The sequence below is a fragment of the Dryobates pubescens genome, chromosome 2 (assembly GCF_014839835.1).
Source record: "Dryobates pubescens isolate bDryPub1 chromosome 2, bDryPub1.pri, whole genome shotgun sequence".
Taxonomy (NCBI): Eukaryota; Metazoa; Chordata; class Aves; order Piciformes; family Picidae; genus Dryobates; species Dryobates pubescens.
In genome coordinates, this window is record NC_071613.1 from 52,052,143 (window position 1) to 52,069,786 (window position 17,644).

The 17,644-nt window shown below is 54.3% G+C and overlaps 1 protein-coding gene across 2 annotated transcripts in view; it reads right to left on the reverse strand.

The window, feature by feature from the left end:
- FMNL2 (formin like 2) overlaps nucleotides 1-16,635 on the reverse strand; it is a 194,968-nt gene extending 178,333 nt beyond the window's left edge. For both annotated transcript variants that reach the window (XM_054177567.1, XM_054177575.1), the window contains exon 1: nucleotides 16,519-16,635. In XM_054177567.1, the coding sequence (XP_054033542.1) occupies nucleotides 16,519-16,635 (117 nt within the window). The remainder of the gene's footprint in view (nucleotides 1-16,518) is intronic.
- Between the last annotated feature and the right edge of the window lie 1,009 nt (nucleotides 16,636-17,644).

The window sequence follows — 17,644 nt, forward strand, 5'->3', positions numbered from 1 at the left end:
TCACAGACAACATGGGCAACAATCTGGGCTCCTGCTGCCATCACCAGCCCTGCCCACTGGACAAGGACACAACTTCTGGAAGGGCAGGAGGCCACAGTCAAGGCTGCTCCTTCTGTGTTGTTGAGGCAACAGGATGAAAGAAATCTAGGAGTCTTCCAGGAGTGTCACAGGTCAGTGCAGGGCTGGCCACCAGGGCAGGGCTGGCCACCAGGGCAGGGCTGGCCACCAGAACAGTGCCAGAGGCTCTCCAAGAAGCCCTCTGCCTTCACAAAAGGGAAGAGAAAGGGAAGAAGGAAGAGAGGCTGAGAAAGAGACTCAACCAGCTGGGATGGAAAGAACAATCCCATGGAAGAGAGACAGAGAGACACAAACCAACAGGGAACCCAAGCCCTGGTGGCAATGAGGGCACCATTGGCACCACTGATGCTGGGGACAGGCACTGGGCAAGTCCCAGACTGATCTCAGCAGCAGATGGGAACCAGATTCAGGAGCTGGATTCTGGAAGTGGATTCAGGAACACAGGGATGGGGATGGAAGGCAGAAGGGACAGAGTCCTGCTGGGACACCAGCCAGGGAAGAAGAGGCTTGGCCTTGGGCATCCCTCAGCTTGCTCCTGAAGATGCCATCCATGGGCTGCAATCCCTTGTTGGGCACTTGAGGGTCACCTGTCCTGGCTGCTCCTCCCCACAGCTGCCACCTCTGCCTTGCTGCCCCCCCCAGGCTGTGGCAGAAGCTGTGGCAGTGCCCTTGGTGTGCAGAGGAGCAAGTCTCAGGCAGAGCCTTTCTGCAGGCAGCCCTTGGCAGGACCTCTCCCATCAGCTTCTGCCTGCTAGAAGCAGCCCCTGGCTGTGCCACCCTGCCCTGGACTTCATCAAGTGCCTCAGTGAGCAGAGCCTGAGCTGGGAAGTCCCAGCCCTGAGCAGAACTGGCTCTGCTCTGGCTCACAGCAGACACCCAGGATCGTTCTGACATGGGTGTTTCCTCCAAGACACAGGCTGTGCTGGCTGCCATCCCCCAACCAGTCCCAGCACACCACAGGACATTTCCCAGGGTAAATGACCTCAGGGTATTATGTGGAGGTGTCCCCAGTTGCCTCTCCAAGGGGCTGGGCACGTTTCCAGCTGATGACCAAGTACACACAGTTGCTCTCAAGAGATGCAAGGCAGAGTCCAGGAGGTCCACGCATCGCTCGGCTCTCATCAGAGGCCCATTCATGTCCTGCACAATGGGACTATTGTGGTGCTTCATGAATATCCTCCCCAAATATATGTTTAAGGCTGCAGAGCTGCAGAAGACAAACACTTGTTTTGTTGGAGATCTCATGGTAAATGGGAAAGCAACACATGTTGAATTCATGCAGCACGTTAGTCGTGATGGAGCACGGGCAAGTTAGACATCACCCAAGCCCTGATGGAATGAAACACTGGGGGAAGGCACTGGGAGGTTATTTTAGGAAGAGACAAAGCCTGGGACAAATTAGTGCTTCTATTTTCCAACATATACATACAGAATGTTGAGCTTGAGGGGATGGTGGGGATCTTCTCAATGCTTATCATGAGCTAAAGGACCTGTGGGGGGCAAGAGGCTGGGGCCAGACTCTTGTCAGTGGTGCCCAGGGGCAGGACAAGGGGCAGTGGGCACAGACTGGGAGCCAGGAGGTTCCATCTGAAGGTGAGGAGAAAGTTGTTTGGTGTGAGGGTGCTGGAGGCCTGTTGCAGGCTGCCCAGAGAGGTTGTGGAGTCTCCTTGTCTGGAGAGCTTCCAAACCCAGCTGGACATAGGGACCCTGCGCAAGCTGCTGTGGGTGCCCCTGCACCTCCAGAGGTCCCTTCCAACCCCCCCCCCCCCCCCCCATACTGGGATCCTTGAGTTATTGAAAGTACAAAGCAGATGATCAAAACAATGAATGGAAGTAAAACAATAACAGATCCAGGGAGGTTCTCCTCCCTCTCTATTCTGCCCTGGTGAGACCTCATCTTGAATACTGTGCTCAGTTCTGTGCTCCCCAGTTTAAGAGGGACAGAGATCTGCTGGAGAGGGTCCAGCGGAGGGCTACGAGGATGGTTAGGGGACTGGAGCACTGCCCTGTGAGGAGAGGCTGAGAGCCCTGGGGCTGATTACTCTGGAGAAGAGAAGACTGAGAGGGGATTTAACCAATGTTTATCAATGTCTGAGGGCTGGGGGTCAGGAGGGAGGGGACAGGCTCTGCTCACTTGCACCCTGGGATAGGACAAGGAGCAATGGATGTAAGCTGCAGCATAGGAGATTCCACCTCAACACAAGGGGGAACTTCTTTACTGTAAGGGTCACAGAGCACTGGAACAGGCTCCTAGAGGGGTTGTGGAGTCTCCTTCTCTGAAGACTTTCAAGGCCTGGCTGGATGCATTCTTCTGTGACCTGAGCCAGAGTGTATGGTCCTGCCCTGGCAGGAGGGTTGGACTTGATGATCTCCTTGGGTCCCTTCCCACCCCTGATATCCTGTGAGCCTGTGAATATTCAAGTGAAACAGGGGTGAACATCATGAACCCTTCACCACCTCTAGGCCTGGAAGCCTTCTGCAGATGTGATAGGAACCATGAGATTGCTCAGTGACAATGCTGTGTGGGTAAGAGCGTGGCTCTTCAGAGTCAGCTGATGCCATCATGAGAAGTCCAAGCCCTAAAAGCCAGCTGGTTTTACCACACTGACCCTTCAGAAGTGGCATGGGCAGGATGTGACCCATGAAAAATTAATGCAGTGACAGCAGCTGGAAGTGCTTTTACCTGACTGGCCTCAGCCTTTCCTAGATTCATAGAATGATTTGGGTTGGAAGGGACACTCAAGATCACCTAGTTACAATCCCCCACCATAGGCAGGGATACCTCCCACTAACCCAGCTTGCTCAAGGCCTCATCCAGTGTGGACTTGAACATCTCCAGGGAGGCAGGATCCACAACCTCCCTGGGCAACCTATTCCAGTGTCTCACCACCCTCACTGGAAAGAATTTCTTCCTAATCTCCAGTCTGAATCTGCCCTCCTCAGACTTCGGCTCCACTGATGCTGCAGCTCCGAGCTGCTGAAGGCTTGGGCTAGTTTGGGTTGGGGTTTTTTTTTAACACAGTTATAAATCAAATCCAATGAGTTGGTGTCACTTACTTCCCACACCAAATTCCCAAATGCACTCTTCCTAACAAACAAAGAAGAAAACAAACAATAATTCAGCTCAGTTTGTCTGCAGTGCGGCCGCACAGTGCTCGGTGTGGAAGTCTTCCAGGGGTCAGGAGGGCTGCTCCACAGCCTCTGCCTGGAAGCATATTTCACACTGGCAATGCCTGCTTTTGCTCCTCAGCTAGTGTCAAAGTCTAACCCTCAGTTTATCAAAGAAAATCAGCTCTACAGATTCACACAGATTGCACAGGGCTGGGAGGGAACCTCAAAGGTCATCTTGTCCAACCCCCTGCCCCCCACAGTCAGCAGGGACACCTCCAGCTACAGCAGGCTGCCCAGGGCCACAATGAGTCTGATCTTGAATGTGCCCAGGGACAGAGCCTCAAACACATCCCTGGGCAACCTGTTCTAGTATTTTAACACTCTCAGTGTGAAGAACTTCCTCCTAATCTCCAGCCTCAATCTCCCTTCTTCCAGCTCAAAGCCACTGCCCCTCATCCTATCACTCCCAGCCCTTGTCAAAAGAGGACACAGTCCCAAGCTGTGCCAGGGGAGGTTCAGGCTGGATGTTTTGTAGGAGAGATTGGCCATTGGAATGTGCTGCCCAGAGAGGTGGTGGAGTCACCATCACTAGAAGTGGTTAAAAAGAAACTGGATGAGGCACTTGGTGCCATGGTTTAGTTGATCAGATGGTGTTGGGTGATAGGTTGGACTTGATGATCTCAAAGGTCTTTTCCAACCTGGTTAATTCTGTATTCTAAAGTCCCTCCCCAGCTCTCCTCTAGCCTCCTTCAGGTACTGGAAGGCTGCTCTAAGGTCTCCCTAGAGTCTTCTCTAGGCTGAACAGCCCCAGTCCTCTCAGGCTGTTCCCACAGGAGAGGTGCTCCAGCACTCTGATCATTGTGGCCTCCTCTGGACCCTCTCCAGCAGGTCGATGTCTCTTGTGCTGGACAGCGTCCTCCAGGTGATGTCTCAGCAAAGCACAGTGGCAGAATCACCTCTCTCCATCTGCTGGCCACACTTCTTTGGCTGCAGCCCAGGATGCCACTGGCATCCTCTCCTAGCAGTAGGAAAACCCATCAGAGCATACTGCATCCAAAACTGCTCCCAGGGGACCAACCCTCACCCTGCAAAGCCTGTCTGAAACAGCCACGTGCTGTCACACACAGCTGCAGCGGACACAGCCCTCAAAAGTGACCATTAGAATCATAGAATCAATGAGGTTGGAAAAGAGCTCAAAGATCATCAAGTCCAACCTGTCACCCAACACCTCATGGCTACTAAACCATGGCTCCAAGTGCCACATCCAATCCCCTCTTGAACACCTCCAGGGATGGGGACTCCACCACCTCCCTGGGCAGCACATCCCAATGACGAACAACTCTCTCTGGGAAGAACTTCTTCCTAGCCTCCAGCCTAAACCTCCCCTGGCACAGCTTGAGACCGTGTCCTCTTGTTCTGGTGCTGCTTGCCTGGCAGAAGAGACCAACCTCCACCTGGATACAACCTCCCTTCAGGTAGTTGTAGAGGGCAATAAGGTCTCCCCTGAGCCTCCTCTTCTCCAGGCTAAGCAACCCCAGCTCCCTCAGCCTCTCCTCACAGAGCTGTGCTCCAGGCCTCTCCCCAGCCTTGTTGCCCTTCTCTGGACACATTCAAGAGTCTCAATGTCCTTCTTAAACTGAGGAGCCCAGAACTGGACACAGGACTCAAGGTGTGGCCTAACCAGTGAAAACCACTGAAAAGCAATCCAATCTCTTGCCATTTTCTTTATGGCTTCCTACACTGGGAAGTTATTTTGATCCTGATCATGATGTGCTTAATTCAAACTCAAGAGGCAGCCCAAGCACTTAAAAATAAACTGGTGGTGAAGAGCAATGCTGCATTAGCATGTGCTGCATAATTCAGCTGGTCTTGCTGTGGATTGCTCTTCAGTTCCTCCTCCATGCAAGGGCACGATGGCCGCCCGTGCACGTGCTTCTCCACAGCTTCCTCCAGGAGAGCTGGGTACCCTCCCTGCCTCACCTAACTGAGTCTGTTATCCAAGATCACCCTGGTTAAGAGCACCCTTTTGGCACTTTGATTTATAAGGAGCTCAAAAGAAGTCAAGCTGGTGGTGTTCTTCCACATAAAGCTTCGCATTTGGTTAGGCACAAGGCAGCTCATGACCAGCTGCCAGGCCTGGTGTGAGCAGCAGTGACCTCCACCAAGGGACATCACTGACTGCTGACATCAGCTTGTGCAGCAGAATCTGCAGCAAAACCAAAGAAGTGCATTTAATCTCCCCACCCATGCTAGGAGTCAGCACTGGCCATCAGTGCAGCCATGAGATCATTTCACAGAACCCCTGAATCCCAGCATGGTGAGGGGCTGGAAGGGACCTCTGGAGATCATCCAGTCCAACCCCCTGCTACACCAGGGGCACCCACAGCAGCTTGCCCAGCAGCACAATGGCCAGGTGGCTTTAGAATCTCCCCAAAGAAGGAGACTCCACAACCTCTCTGGGCAGCCTGCTCCAGGCCTCCAGCACCCTCACACCAAACAACTTTCTCCTCATTTTCAGGTGGAACCTCTATTGCCCCTTGTCCTGTCCCTGGGCACCACTGACAAGAGTCTGGCCCCAGCCTCTTGCCCCCCACAGCTCCTTTAGCTCTTGCTGAGCACTGATCAGATCCCCTCTGGGGCTGCTCTTCTGCAGGCTCAACACCCCAGGGCTCTCAGCCTTTCCTCCTCTAAGAGATGCTCCAGGCCCCTCAGCATCTTTGTAGCCTTCCCTGGACTCTCTCCAGCAGTTCCCTGTCTCTCCTGAACTGGACCCAGTACTCCAGACATGGCCTCACTAAGTCAGAGTAGAGAGGCATAAGTAGCAGTGGTGACACTGGAGTCCAAACCTGCCCTGGGAGACCCTTCCCCCAGCACCTCAAGCTCACAGCCACACAAGAAGCTGCTGCTCAAAACAAACATCACATGCTGCAGTACCTGGGTCAGCAAAGAAAAGCCAAAGTAAAACTGAAAGCACTCACAGGGACTTTCCACTCCTAGAAATGAACAGCAGGCCGGGTTCACTTCAATTCTCTGTTCCCCAGCAGGCTGGGTTCACTTCACTGCTCTGTTCCCCACTTGGAAGAAGAACAGCTCCAACAGTGAACAAATGAGCAGAAATGCTGAGAGCTCGAGACTAAAAGCAGATTTTGAGGGCAAAAGAAGGAACTGACATTAGGTTTGTCTGGTTGTAACAGCTCAGTGACTAAAGAAAAGATCTGAAAGTGAATGTCAAAGCCTGGTTTCACTTTGGGATGTCTTCCAAGCTACAAATCAAGAGCAAAAAGCCCAGCTACTCCTCTGGGGTCTTCACCTCTTTAGGGTAAGACCTCACAGACTGAAATGGCAGATGTAAACCACCTTTTCACAGAATCACCAAGGTTGGAAGAGACCTCAAAGATCATCCAGTCCAACCTGTCACCACAGACCTCATGACTAAACCATGGCACCAAGTGCCACATCCAATCCCCTCCTGAACACCTCCAGGGATGGTGACTCCACCACCTCCCTGGGCAGCACATTCCAATGGCTAACAACTCTCTCTGGGAAGAACTTTCTCCTCACCTCAAGCCTAAACTTCTCCTGGTGCAGCTTGAGACTGTGTCCTCTTGTACTGGTGCTGGTCTGGAGCAGCACCAGAACAAGAGGACACAGTCTCAAGCTGCACCAGGGGAGGTTTAGGCTGGAGGTTAGGAAGAAATTCTACACAGAGAGAGACTGGCCATTGGAATGGGCTCCCCAGGGAGGTGGTGGAGTCACCATCACTGGAGGTGTTCAGGAGGAGACTTGATGGGGTGCTTGGTGCCATGGTTTAGTTGATTAGATGGTGTTGGATGTTGGGTTGGACACGATGATCTTGAAGGTCTCTTCCAACCTGGTCTATTCTATTCTATTCTATTCTATTCTATTCTATTCTATTCTATTCTATTCTATTCCACTCCACTCCACTCCACCCCATTCCATTCTATTCAAAAAGCAGAGACCTTAAAACAAGAGTAAAAGTTTGTCTGGACCCTGTCCAACACAGAGGTGGTGGTGATCCAAGAGGAAGCAGCAGGTCAGTCCCTTCTGCAGCTGGAAGAGCATCCAGCACCCAAACCTCAGTACGATGGACCAAGCCTTGAGCAAGGTGGTTTAGTGGAAGGTGTCCCTGCCTATGGTAGGGGGGTTAGAACTGGATGATCTTTAAGGTCCCTTCCAACCCAAACCATTCTATGACAAATAATCCCCTTCCACTCCTAAGTACCCACAGCAGGAGCTGAGCTGACAGAAATCACCTTTGAGGCAGCTAATTTGTTTTTGAAAAGGAATTGGCTTCCTCACTAAGTTGTGGGAACCGTTCAACCATCTCTGCTGAGTGATGCAAAAATAGAAGAAAAACAAAAGTAGGTGGTGGTGCTTGTTAACAAACACAGGGGGAAATCAAAGCTTTCTCTTTGGTTGTGTGCTTCTGCTGGGTTTTGCCGTGCAGGGGAGGGAAAAGTTCCTGTAGGCCTGAACACCTTTTCACACCGCATGGAAAGCTAAAATGATTTCTTTCTTGGGAACTGAACGACTCAAGGTAGACTCCAGTGGCTCCAAATCATTCAACTGAACACAATCCAACAGCTACTGCTTCATTTAACATCACCTTGTAAACTCTGAATTTCATTTGGTGCCTCTCAGGTTCTTCCCAGAGCATCACCCACTGCCTCCGAGTATCACAGAAGAGACCATCTCACACCTCGGGGCCAAGCTCTGCATGACCTTGCTTGTGAAGATAAAATAAAAACCCCTCTACCCTGCACAGATGGCTAAGGAAGTTGGTGGAGATGCTGGATAAGGCTTCAGTGCACTGGAGGAGAAATGATGGTGCAGGTCATGGGCAAAGGCAGGAGGTCTGCTAGCTGTCAGCAGGAGAGCATGGGAGCTGCAGGCTCTGTTCCGCTAAAAACACTCTGTGAACACTGTCGAGAGTTAGAGCAGGGCCAGAGGCTCTCCAGCAAGCCCTCTGCCTTCACTAAGGGAACAGAAAGGGAAGAAGGGAGAGAGGCTGATGGGCTGGGAAAGAAACTCAACCAGCTGGGATGGAAAGAACAATGCCATGGAAGAGAGACAAACCAACATAGAACCCAAGCCCTGGTGGCAATGATGGCACCATTGGCACCACTGATGCTGGGACAGGCACTGGCAAGTCCCAGACTGATCTCAGCAGCAGATGTGAGGAGCTGGATTCTGGAAGTGAATTCAGGAACACAGGGATGGGGATGGAAGGCAGAAGGGACAGAGTCCTGCCAGGACACCAGCCAGGGAAGAAGAGGCTTGGCCCTGGGCATCCCTCAGCTTGCTCCTGAAGATGCCATCCATGGGCTGCAATCCCTTGTTGGGCACTTGAGGGTCCCCTGTCCTGGCTGCTCCTCCCCACAGCTGCCACCTCTGCCTTGCTGCACCCCCCAGGCTGTGGCAGAAGCTGTGGCAGTGCCCTTGGTGTGCAGAGGAGCAAGTCTCAGGCAGAGCCTTTCTGCAGGCAGCCCTTGGCAGGACCTCTCCCATCAGCTTCTGCCTGCTAGAAGCAGCCCCTGGCTGTGCCACCCTGCCCTGGACTTCATCAAGTGCCTCAGTGAGCAGAGCCTGAGCTGGGAAGTCCCAGCCCTGAGCAGAACTGGCTCTGCTCTGGCTCACACCAGGACACTCAGCTAAAGAAATAAAAGTAACAATCCTGCCAGTTTGACAGACTGCACCTCACCTCCTTCTGCTGTCCCTGGGCAAGCTGACTGACCTGCTGACCTCAGACGAAAGCACAGAGTCATCTGGAGGGAAGGACGACATGATGATGGGTTTATAGAGCGCCAACAAAAAGCATTAGGAAACCTCTTTGCCATCATTTCCATAACCGGGCTCACAAATTGAGGCTTTCACATCCAACTGGGATGCCCTTGCCAGCAGCCCCCCAGCAGCAGCCCCCTCCTGGGACAGCCCTTAAGTGGCCAACACACTCAGCTTTGTGGCCATCAAAGAGCAATCCCTTTCAACTGGGCTTTGTGACAAGAGCCTGCTGCCGTCTCTCAGGGTATTAAGAGAAAGAGACACACAGAGCTTGACAGGATGGGTTCACACCTTCATCATTATAGCCTGATACATTGAGATTAGTTTGTAGGGGGGAACGGTACCCAGAAAGAAAATTCACCTACATCAGCTCAGGCATTTGTTAAGCCTTCCAGGTTTCCAGAAGCTGTATTAATTTCAGGAATGGGACTGACTTTTGCTTAAGCAGCCAAGTGCCCACCATAGTATCCCTGTGGTCCAGACACTCAAAAATAAAGAGCTTTACCAAAAATACTCTCCTCTGCTCTCCAGGTGGAAAAACTTACACATGCCCTTCGCTGATTTCCCAGGCAGCTCCACAGACGTGTCACCACCCAGCAAACTCCCTCTGGGAATCCACTCTCTCAGAAAATCATACCTTTAGCAACATGACTTATTGGATTGCTTCTTCAAGCAAAAAGGTGTCAATGCTTGAATCATTTTGAAGAGCTGGAGGAAACAGTCCAGAGGCAGAAGCCTGGCAAAGGTCAAAGAATCACAGAATCGTTAGGGTTGGAAGGGACCTCAAGGCTCAGCCAGTCCCAACCCCCCTGCCATGGCCAGGGACACCTCACACTACAGCAGGTTGCTCACAGCCACATCCAGCTTGGCTGCAAACACCTCCAGGGATGAGGCTTCCACCACCTCCCTGGGCAACCTGTGCCAGGCTCTCACCACCCTCATGGGGAACAACTTCTTCCTCACATCCAATCTCAATCTACCCATTTCTAGTTTGGTTCCATTCCCCCCAGTCCTATCACTCCCTGACACCCTCAAAAGTCCCTCCCCAGCTTTCTTGTAGCCCTCTTCAGGTACTGGAAGGCCACAATGAGGTCTCCTCAGAGCCTTCTCCTCTCCAGACTGAACAGCCCCAACTCCCTCAGTCTGTCCTCACAGCAGAGCAGCTCCAGCCCTCTGCTCATCCTTGTGGCCCTTCTCTGGACACCTTCCAGCACCTCCAGACCCTTCCTGTGCTAGGGGCTCCAGAACTGGACACAGTACTGCAGGTGGGGTCTCAGCAGAGTGGAGCAGAGGGGGAGAATCACCTCTGAAGGTGAGAACACAGCCAGCCTTTTCAATATTTGAATCTCAGAGCTCTCCTTTTCCTGAGGGTTTTCCTAAACCTAGTTCCGTGTCTCTGAACTAGGATTGCCTTCAAATTCCATGAAAACAATACAAATTACCCCCAAGTGCAGGACCTCAACCGAAACCTGCCCAAGAGCTCTGTCAAACTCAGGAATTACTAAGGAATCCTGTGTCCCACCAAAGCAAGGGAACCAACAGTACCTCACAGGCATCTCCTGCAACCATGTCATGCTCTTTAATCACTTGCAGACTCCAAATCCCACATCTTATAAAACAATGTATAATATATTTGATAGAGGATTAGGAAGGGGAATGGAAAACAGCTGGGAAATGTTACAGAGTTTTCACACTGAGCTTTCAAATTCTTCAGCGACAGACCCCGAAACTCCCTCGCCCAGCACGGAAAACCACGCGGGGATCCAATCCACCGTGGAGAAGGAAGTGCTGGAGGAATGGAGAAGGTCCTTTCAGCAAGCATGCAGCAGGAGCAGAGCTGATGCTCTGCCTCCAGGTAGGAAGCAGGACAGAGCACAGCAGGGCCAGGAGCAGGACAGCAAACACCACCGCCGCCTCCTCCTCCCTCCGCGTTCCCCTCACCCTGCAGACATTTCCCTCAGGCCCGGGCACAGAAGGCTCCGTTGTAAAACGAAACAGCTCTTGGTGGGGGTAAGAGGATATTTCCTGTTCACCTCACCGCAGATTCCTAATCCAGCAGTCAAATTATGTCAATCACAGCTCATTAGGCAACCATTTACCCTGCCAACTTCGGCCTGGCTGCTTCCTCCAAACCACGTGTCATGTGCAAACGTGCAGCCCCGGTACCGCTTCAGAGGAAGACCACCCTGCTGCAGGAGCTGGAAAGCCTGGATTTTACCCCCACATCTCCAAACTCACCACTTGCTCCACCAGAGGACGGTGCCAGAAGGGCTGCAGACACATTCAGCAGGCTTGGCTCACACACACTCACCACCGCTGTCCTGTGCGGCAAAGGGTTGGTGACCAGAGATGAGCACTCACGTGCCACAGAATCACAGAACTGGTTGGGTTGGGAAAGACCTCCAAGATCATCCAGTCCAACCAGCAACCCAACACCACTGTGGCCATTAAACCATGTCCCCAGGTGCCAAGTCCGCACAGTTCTTGAACACCTCCAGGGGTGGTGACTCCACCACCCCCCTGGGCAGCCTGTTCCAATGCCTGACCACTCTTGCAGCAAAGGAATTGTTCCTCATCTCCAACCTCAACCTTCCCTGGCACAATTTCAGGTCATTTCCCTTCAATCTATCACCTGATACTAAGGAGAAGAGACCAACCCCTACCTGGCTCCAATCTCCTGTCAGGATGTTGTAGAGAGCAATGAGCTCTCATAGGATAAAGCCAGGAGAAAAATCCACCTGAGCTGAGAAGGAAAAATGAGTGTCCTGGGGAAGGGACAACTGCAAGAGGTTCCTGGAGACACTCTGCTCTGTTCTCCCCTCTGCACTCATGAGACCCCCACCTTTAGTACTGCATCCAGTTCTGATGCCCCCAGCACAAGGACATGGAACTGTTGGAGCAGGTCCAGAACAGGCCATGAAGATGATCAGAGAGCTGGAGAACCTCCCCTGTGGGGACAGGCTGAGAGAGTTGGGGCTGTTCAGCCTGGAGAAGAGAAGGCTCTGGGGAGACCTCGTAACTGCCTTTCAGCACCTGAAGCAGGGCACAGGAGAGCTGGGAGGGACTTTTGACAGGGCTTGGAGTGACAGGACGAGGAGAAATGGATTGAAGCCTGAGGAGGGGAGATTTAGAGTGGATTTGAGGAAGAAATTCTTTGCAGTGAGGGTGGTGAGACACTGGAAGAGGTTGCCCAGGGAGGTTGTAGATGCTCTGTCCCTGTGAGTGTTCAAGGCCAGGCTGGATGAGGCCCTGAGCAACCTGGGCTAGTGGAAGGTGTCTCAGCCCAGGGCAGGGGGATTTGAGCTGATGATCTTGAAGGTCCCTCCCAACCCAAACCATTCTATGAATCTATATATGGAAACCCAGAGCTGGCAAGCTCAAAGTCAGCACCAGAGCCAGGCTCCAGCTCCCAGTTCATCCAGAATCCCTGACAGGCAAATCAGAACTTGGTGGCAGTAACACTCCAGCACCTCCCTGGACTTTACACTCTTGTGTAACCCTGAGGCTGAGGGAATTATTTCACACATGCTAGCACAAGGGGAGGCTTCACAGCGCTTTGAGAGCGATGGAAAAGCAACACTTAGCTCACAGACACAAACCTGGATCTCCCCTGGCTTATCCTCCTCATTTTTCTCCTGCAAGTATACCCCACCAAATTTACCTTCCTCAAACACACAGACCCTGGTCTTCACTAGCAGGGAGAAGTACAGATCTCCATGCAACAAGCAAGCCAGGGAAGCACTTTTACTGCACCAGTCCCAAAAATGGTACCAGGAGACACAGATCACAGTGGACCAAGAGGTTTGATGCAGCCAGACCCAGCACTGCTGTCCACCTTGGTCAGACACCACTGCATACATTGTTCAGCATGTCCTTGATAACAGTCTGGAGGAGCTTATTAGCACAGTTAGAACTCAAAGCTTCACCAAAACATTGTGACCTGGAGCACTTCCCATCATCTCCTGCAACTTGTGCACCTCAAACCTCATAAGACTGAGGCCAACCAAGGCAGCTTAAGCTGATAATGTACATTTGAAGTGGACAAACCCCTTCACCAGAGGCCTTCCTCAAGATTCACTCTTCTAAGAACCCAGCAAACACAAGTGAGCACATACATGCATGACCTCCATGCTTGGCCACCCCCTTGCTGAAGGGACCACAGAGGTGCTGAAGATCAGGATAGTGTGTTCAGTGCCAGGTTGGATGAGGCCTTGAGCGTCCTGGTCTATTAGGAGGTGTCCCTGCCCGTGGCAGGGGTGTCGGACCTAGATGATCTTCAAAGTCCCTTCCAACCCAAACCATTCTGTGATTCTGTGTCTGAAGATTCTGTGCTGAACCAACAGCACAGCACTTTGTGGTACAAACCCAGCCAAGCTGCACCCTCCTTGTGGGCATGCACGTGTTTTAGAGGGCTATGGCTCACTGGGCTGGTTCTGCGCAAGGAGGAAAGAATCAAAACTTCAAAATCCTTTTGTGAGGCTGCACAGGAGGAACCTTTCCCACACTGCACACAGGAACTCCTCGGTGTGACAACGACGTACCTGCTGGGTACATGAGGGAGCTGGGTGTTCATCAACGGCAAAAGCGCTCTTGGAAACTTCATTAGTGATCAGAAAATGACTATTGGCAGCAAAGCCCCTCAGGACCTCACCAGGGCTCTCAGAGTGTGCCAGCCATGCTTCTGCCAGCCTAATTTCTTAAGACAGCATGTAAAGAAGGTGAGATTTAGTCTTACAACCTTCAGCATCTCCTTCTCCACACTCTCAGTTCCTGACTCTCTCTCCCTACAGAAGATATTCCTCATGCTTCCCCCCCCACCGCTCCCAACCCCCCCACCAGTCACCATTCCTTCCTCATTAATTCCTTCTGCTCTCCTGCCTACCCCTTTCTGGGGTTTGACCAGTGGCACAGTCATCTTCTCCTCAGAGCCACATGAGTAAATGAACTAATAACAGCCTAAGAGTTTATTCTTTCATACCCTGGTCAGATGTTTCCTGGAAGCTGCAACCAACATCAGCCATCCTCAGCTGGCTTTGAGAACAGACTGAGGGTGCTTTTTGGCTGCTCCAGCAGCAGCATTTGGGGGCCCACAGAACTGTTTCAGCTGGAAAAGACCTCTGAGATCATCCAACTGCCTCCCATCTTGCAGCTTCCACCCCACCCTCCACCCCAATGGGAGGAGACCACCCAACACCCCATTGGCACAGATGTGTCTGCACAGCCCTGCTCCCCCCCATCAACGCTACAGCACTCATCCCCTGGCCATTAATTTAAGTCTATCTCCTAAAAACAGATGCCATCTCCTCCTTTCAAGTACCTCAAGAGATCACAGGCATGGTCCTGTTATCTCCTGTATTTATGTTACACACATCTAGCACACTCTGCTCTCCCAAGTGGTGTCTCTTCCTTTTACTGATCTCATCGATTGCTCCTATCTCAAGCCTGCGAATTTTCTCCCACAGAGCAGGCATCACAAATGAAGCCAGGCACCCTTCTGGTTGGTTATTCATAGATTCATAAAGTGGTTTGGGTTGGAAGGGACCTTCAAGATCATTTAGTTCAAGTGTCCCCTGCCATGCGGCAGGGACACCTCCCACTAGCCCAGCTTGCTCAAGGCCTCATCCAGCCTGGCCTTGAATGCCTCCATGGAGGGGGCATCCACAGCCTCCCTGGGCAGCCTCCAGTGTCTCACCACCCTCACTGCAAAGAATTTCTTCCTCAAACCCACTCTGAAGCTCCCCTCTTCCAGCTCAAAGCCATTGCCCCTCATCCTGTCACTACAAGCCCTTCAAAAAGTCCCTCCCCAGCTCTCCTGCAGCCCCCTTCAGGTACTGGAAAGCTGCTCTGAGTTCTCCCTGGAGCCTTCTCTTCTCCAGGCTGAACAGCTCCAAGTCTCCCAGCTTGTCCCCATAGTGGGGGTTCTCCAGCCCTCTGATCATCTTCATGGCCTCCTCTGGACCCACTCCACCAGTTTCATGTCCTTCTGCTGGGGGCACCAGACCTGGACACAGTACTCCAGGTGAGGTCTCACCAGAGCAGAGAGGCAGAATCACCTCCCTCATCCTGCCGGTCACCCTGCTTTTGACACAGCCCATCACGGTTAGGATGAATCAGGACTGGATTCTGAGCCATGTGCTGCTTGCAGGGGGTGCATCTCCCATCTGCAAAAGGGCCTCGGGTTTCCCCAACACGAGCTCTGTGAGCTCAGGCTTTTTCTCCACTGTGCCTAATAATCGTAACATCTCACTCGCCATTTGGCTCATCAGTGGGGGTTCCTGCCTGAATAGGCTTATTCTTTTCTTAGACATGATAATCTAATTGGGTCTAACCAGAAATAATCCCCAACACACCAGTTTGTGAATCCTCAGTCCACACCAGGAGTTACTTCCAAGACGGGGAGGGTTTGCTCTAGTCTCTGACACAGGGATCACTCTGGCAGCAGCTCGCCTTGCTGGGCTTCACATGGCACTAAGGGAAGGCAGGGCAGGGCATGCACATGGGTTGGAGTCCTTCTGCAGCTTCTGCTTTTCACCCGAACACGGCTCAGAAGTAAATAAGGACCTGGAAGAACTGACGGGCTGTTTAAATATACTCGTGCTAGACACCCGAAGGAAACCAGGACGTTCGCCCAAAGCAGCACCAAGGGAATCCCAGAGTCGTTTAGGTGGGGAAAGAGCTTCAAGCTCACCGGGTCCAACCAAAGCACTGCTCTCCCTGGGAAGTTCTGATAGGAGGGTGATCCCAAACGGCCAATCGCAATGCTCAGGTGAGGGGAAAACAGCGATATAGACCCGAAACTGACAGAAACGCCCAGAACCAGCCCCGCTGAGCCGCATACAGACGCCGGGGACGGGAGGACGGCAGGACCGAGGTGTCCGGGGCAGGGTCCCACCGACCGAAGGGCTCCGGCCCCTTCCAGCCCGGCCTCCTGGAAGCCGCCAGGCCGAGGCGAGGCCGCACCGAGTCTCGCCGCGGCCACCGACTCCCGCACCGGCCTTTCCGCCGGGGCCGGTACCGCCAGCGAGCCGCCCCGGGCCGGACCCTCCCGGCTGCGCCTCAGCGCTTGGCCCCCGCCGCGGGGGAAGCGCCTCGGCTCGGGGGAAGGCGGCTCTTTGGGGGCTCCCGAGACAAAGAGCCGCAGCCGGCACACACGCCTTGTGTCCGTCCTCCCGCAGCCCATCCCCAGCCCCGCCGCGGCCCCGTCCCGCCGCCTCCGGCCGGGCCCCGGGGTGCCGCGGGCGGCACCGCCCCGCCGAGCCCACCTGTGCCCCGGCCGGGCTGGGGCGGCCTCGGCCGCCGGGGGGAGAGCGCGGCGGGGCAGCTCCCGTCTCGGTCTCCCAACTTTTCCCCGGTTCTCAGCCGCCCTCCGCGCACACACGCCCACCTCCCCGCGGCCACCGCGGGGCCCCGCAAGTCCTCCCCGGCCCCTCCGCAGAGGCCCGCGGGCGGAAGGCAGCGGGCGAAACGCGGCGCCCCGTCCCCGACCGCACGACCCCGCTCCCCACAGACAATGGGGCCGGTACTCACCAGGACGACGGCGAAGCGCTCCTCCAGCTCTCCGGGCTCGGGCATGGGCAGCTTGAGGGGCACGCTGTGCGCCCTGAACTCCGTCTGCTGCGAGTCCACGCTCCCCGCGTTGCCCATGGCGGCGGCGGCGGCTGCGGCGGCAGCGGCAGCAGCAGCAGCGGCCCCGGCGGCGGCCCCTCCGCGCTGCCTCCGCGCTCCGCGCCGCCGAGCCAGGCGGGCTCCGCGCCCCGCGGTCGCCCTCTAGCACCGACGGCGGAACGCGGCGGCGCCGCCGCCCGTCATGGCTCGCCGCCCTCGCCCTCCCCCCGGGGCGGGCTCGCTCCGGCTGCGGCTCGGCGGCGGCGGCGGCTGCTGCTCCCCCGCATGCCGCCCCGGCCCCGCACAAAGCCCCGCTCCGCCCCCGGCCCGAGGCGCGATGGGACTCGTAGTCCCCCTGCCGTTGTCCAAGGGGGAAGGGGCCGGCTGCGGGCCCGCCGCGGGGGTGGCGGAGACCCCTCGGCGTCCATTTTACCTCGCAGCGCTGCGGCCAGCCCCGGCCGGCCTCCTCGGGCGGGAGCTTGGGGGGCTGCGGGGCACGGGCTGCGTGTCCCCAGGTCGCTGGTGTCCGGCTGAGAGACACCCTGCAGCTCCGGGGCTTTGGTTTGGGTTCACCGGGAACCTTCTGGCCACACTAAAGGGCTTTCAAAGAGTCCCGGCCCTGCTTGTAGCCCCCACAGACCGAGAGGGGAGGTTTAGGTTGCACACGAGGAACATTTTTTTCTCCAGAAAGGCTGTCAAGCCCTGGACCAGGCTGCCCAAGGCAGTGGCGGAGTCCCCATCCCGGGAGGTGTTTTAAAGCCCTGTGGATGTGGTGCTAAGGGCCATGGTTTAGTGGTGACCTGGCAGTGGACTGGATCACCTGAAAGGTCTCTTACAACCCAACCCATTCTATGATCTACTGAAATTAGAACAACGAGGTGAAAAGCTGGATGTGAGCCAGCAATGTGTGCTCACAGCTCAGAACCAACCCATACTGTCCTGGATGAACTTGCTCTGGCTGAGGGCTTGGACTAGATTATTTCCAGAGGCCACTTCCAACTCCTATCATTCTCTGATTCTGTTCAGCCTAGAGAAGGCTCCAGGGAAA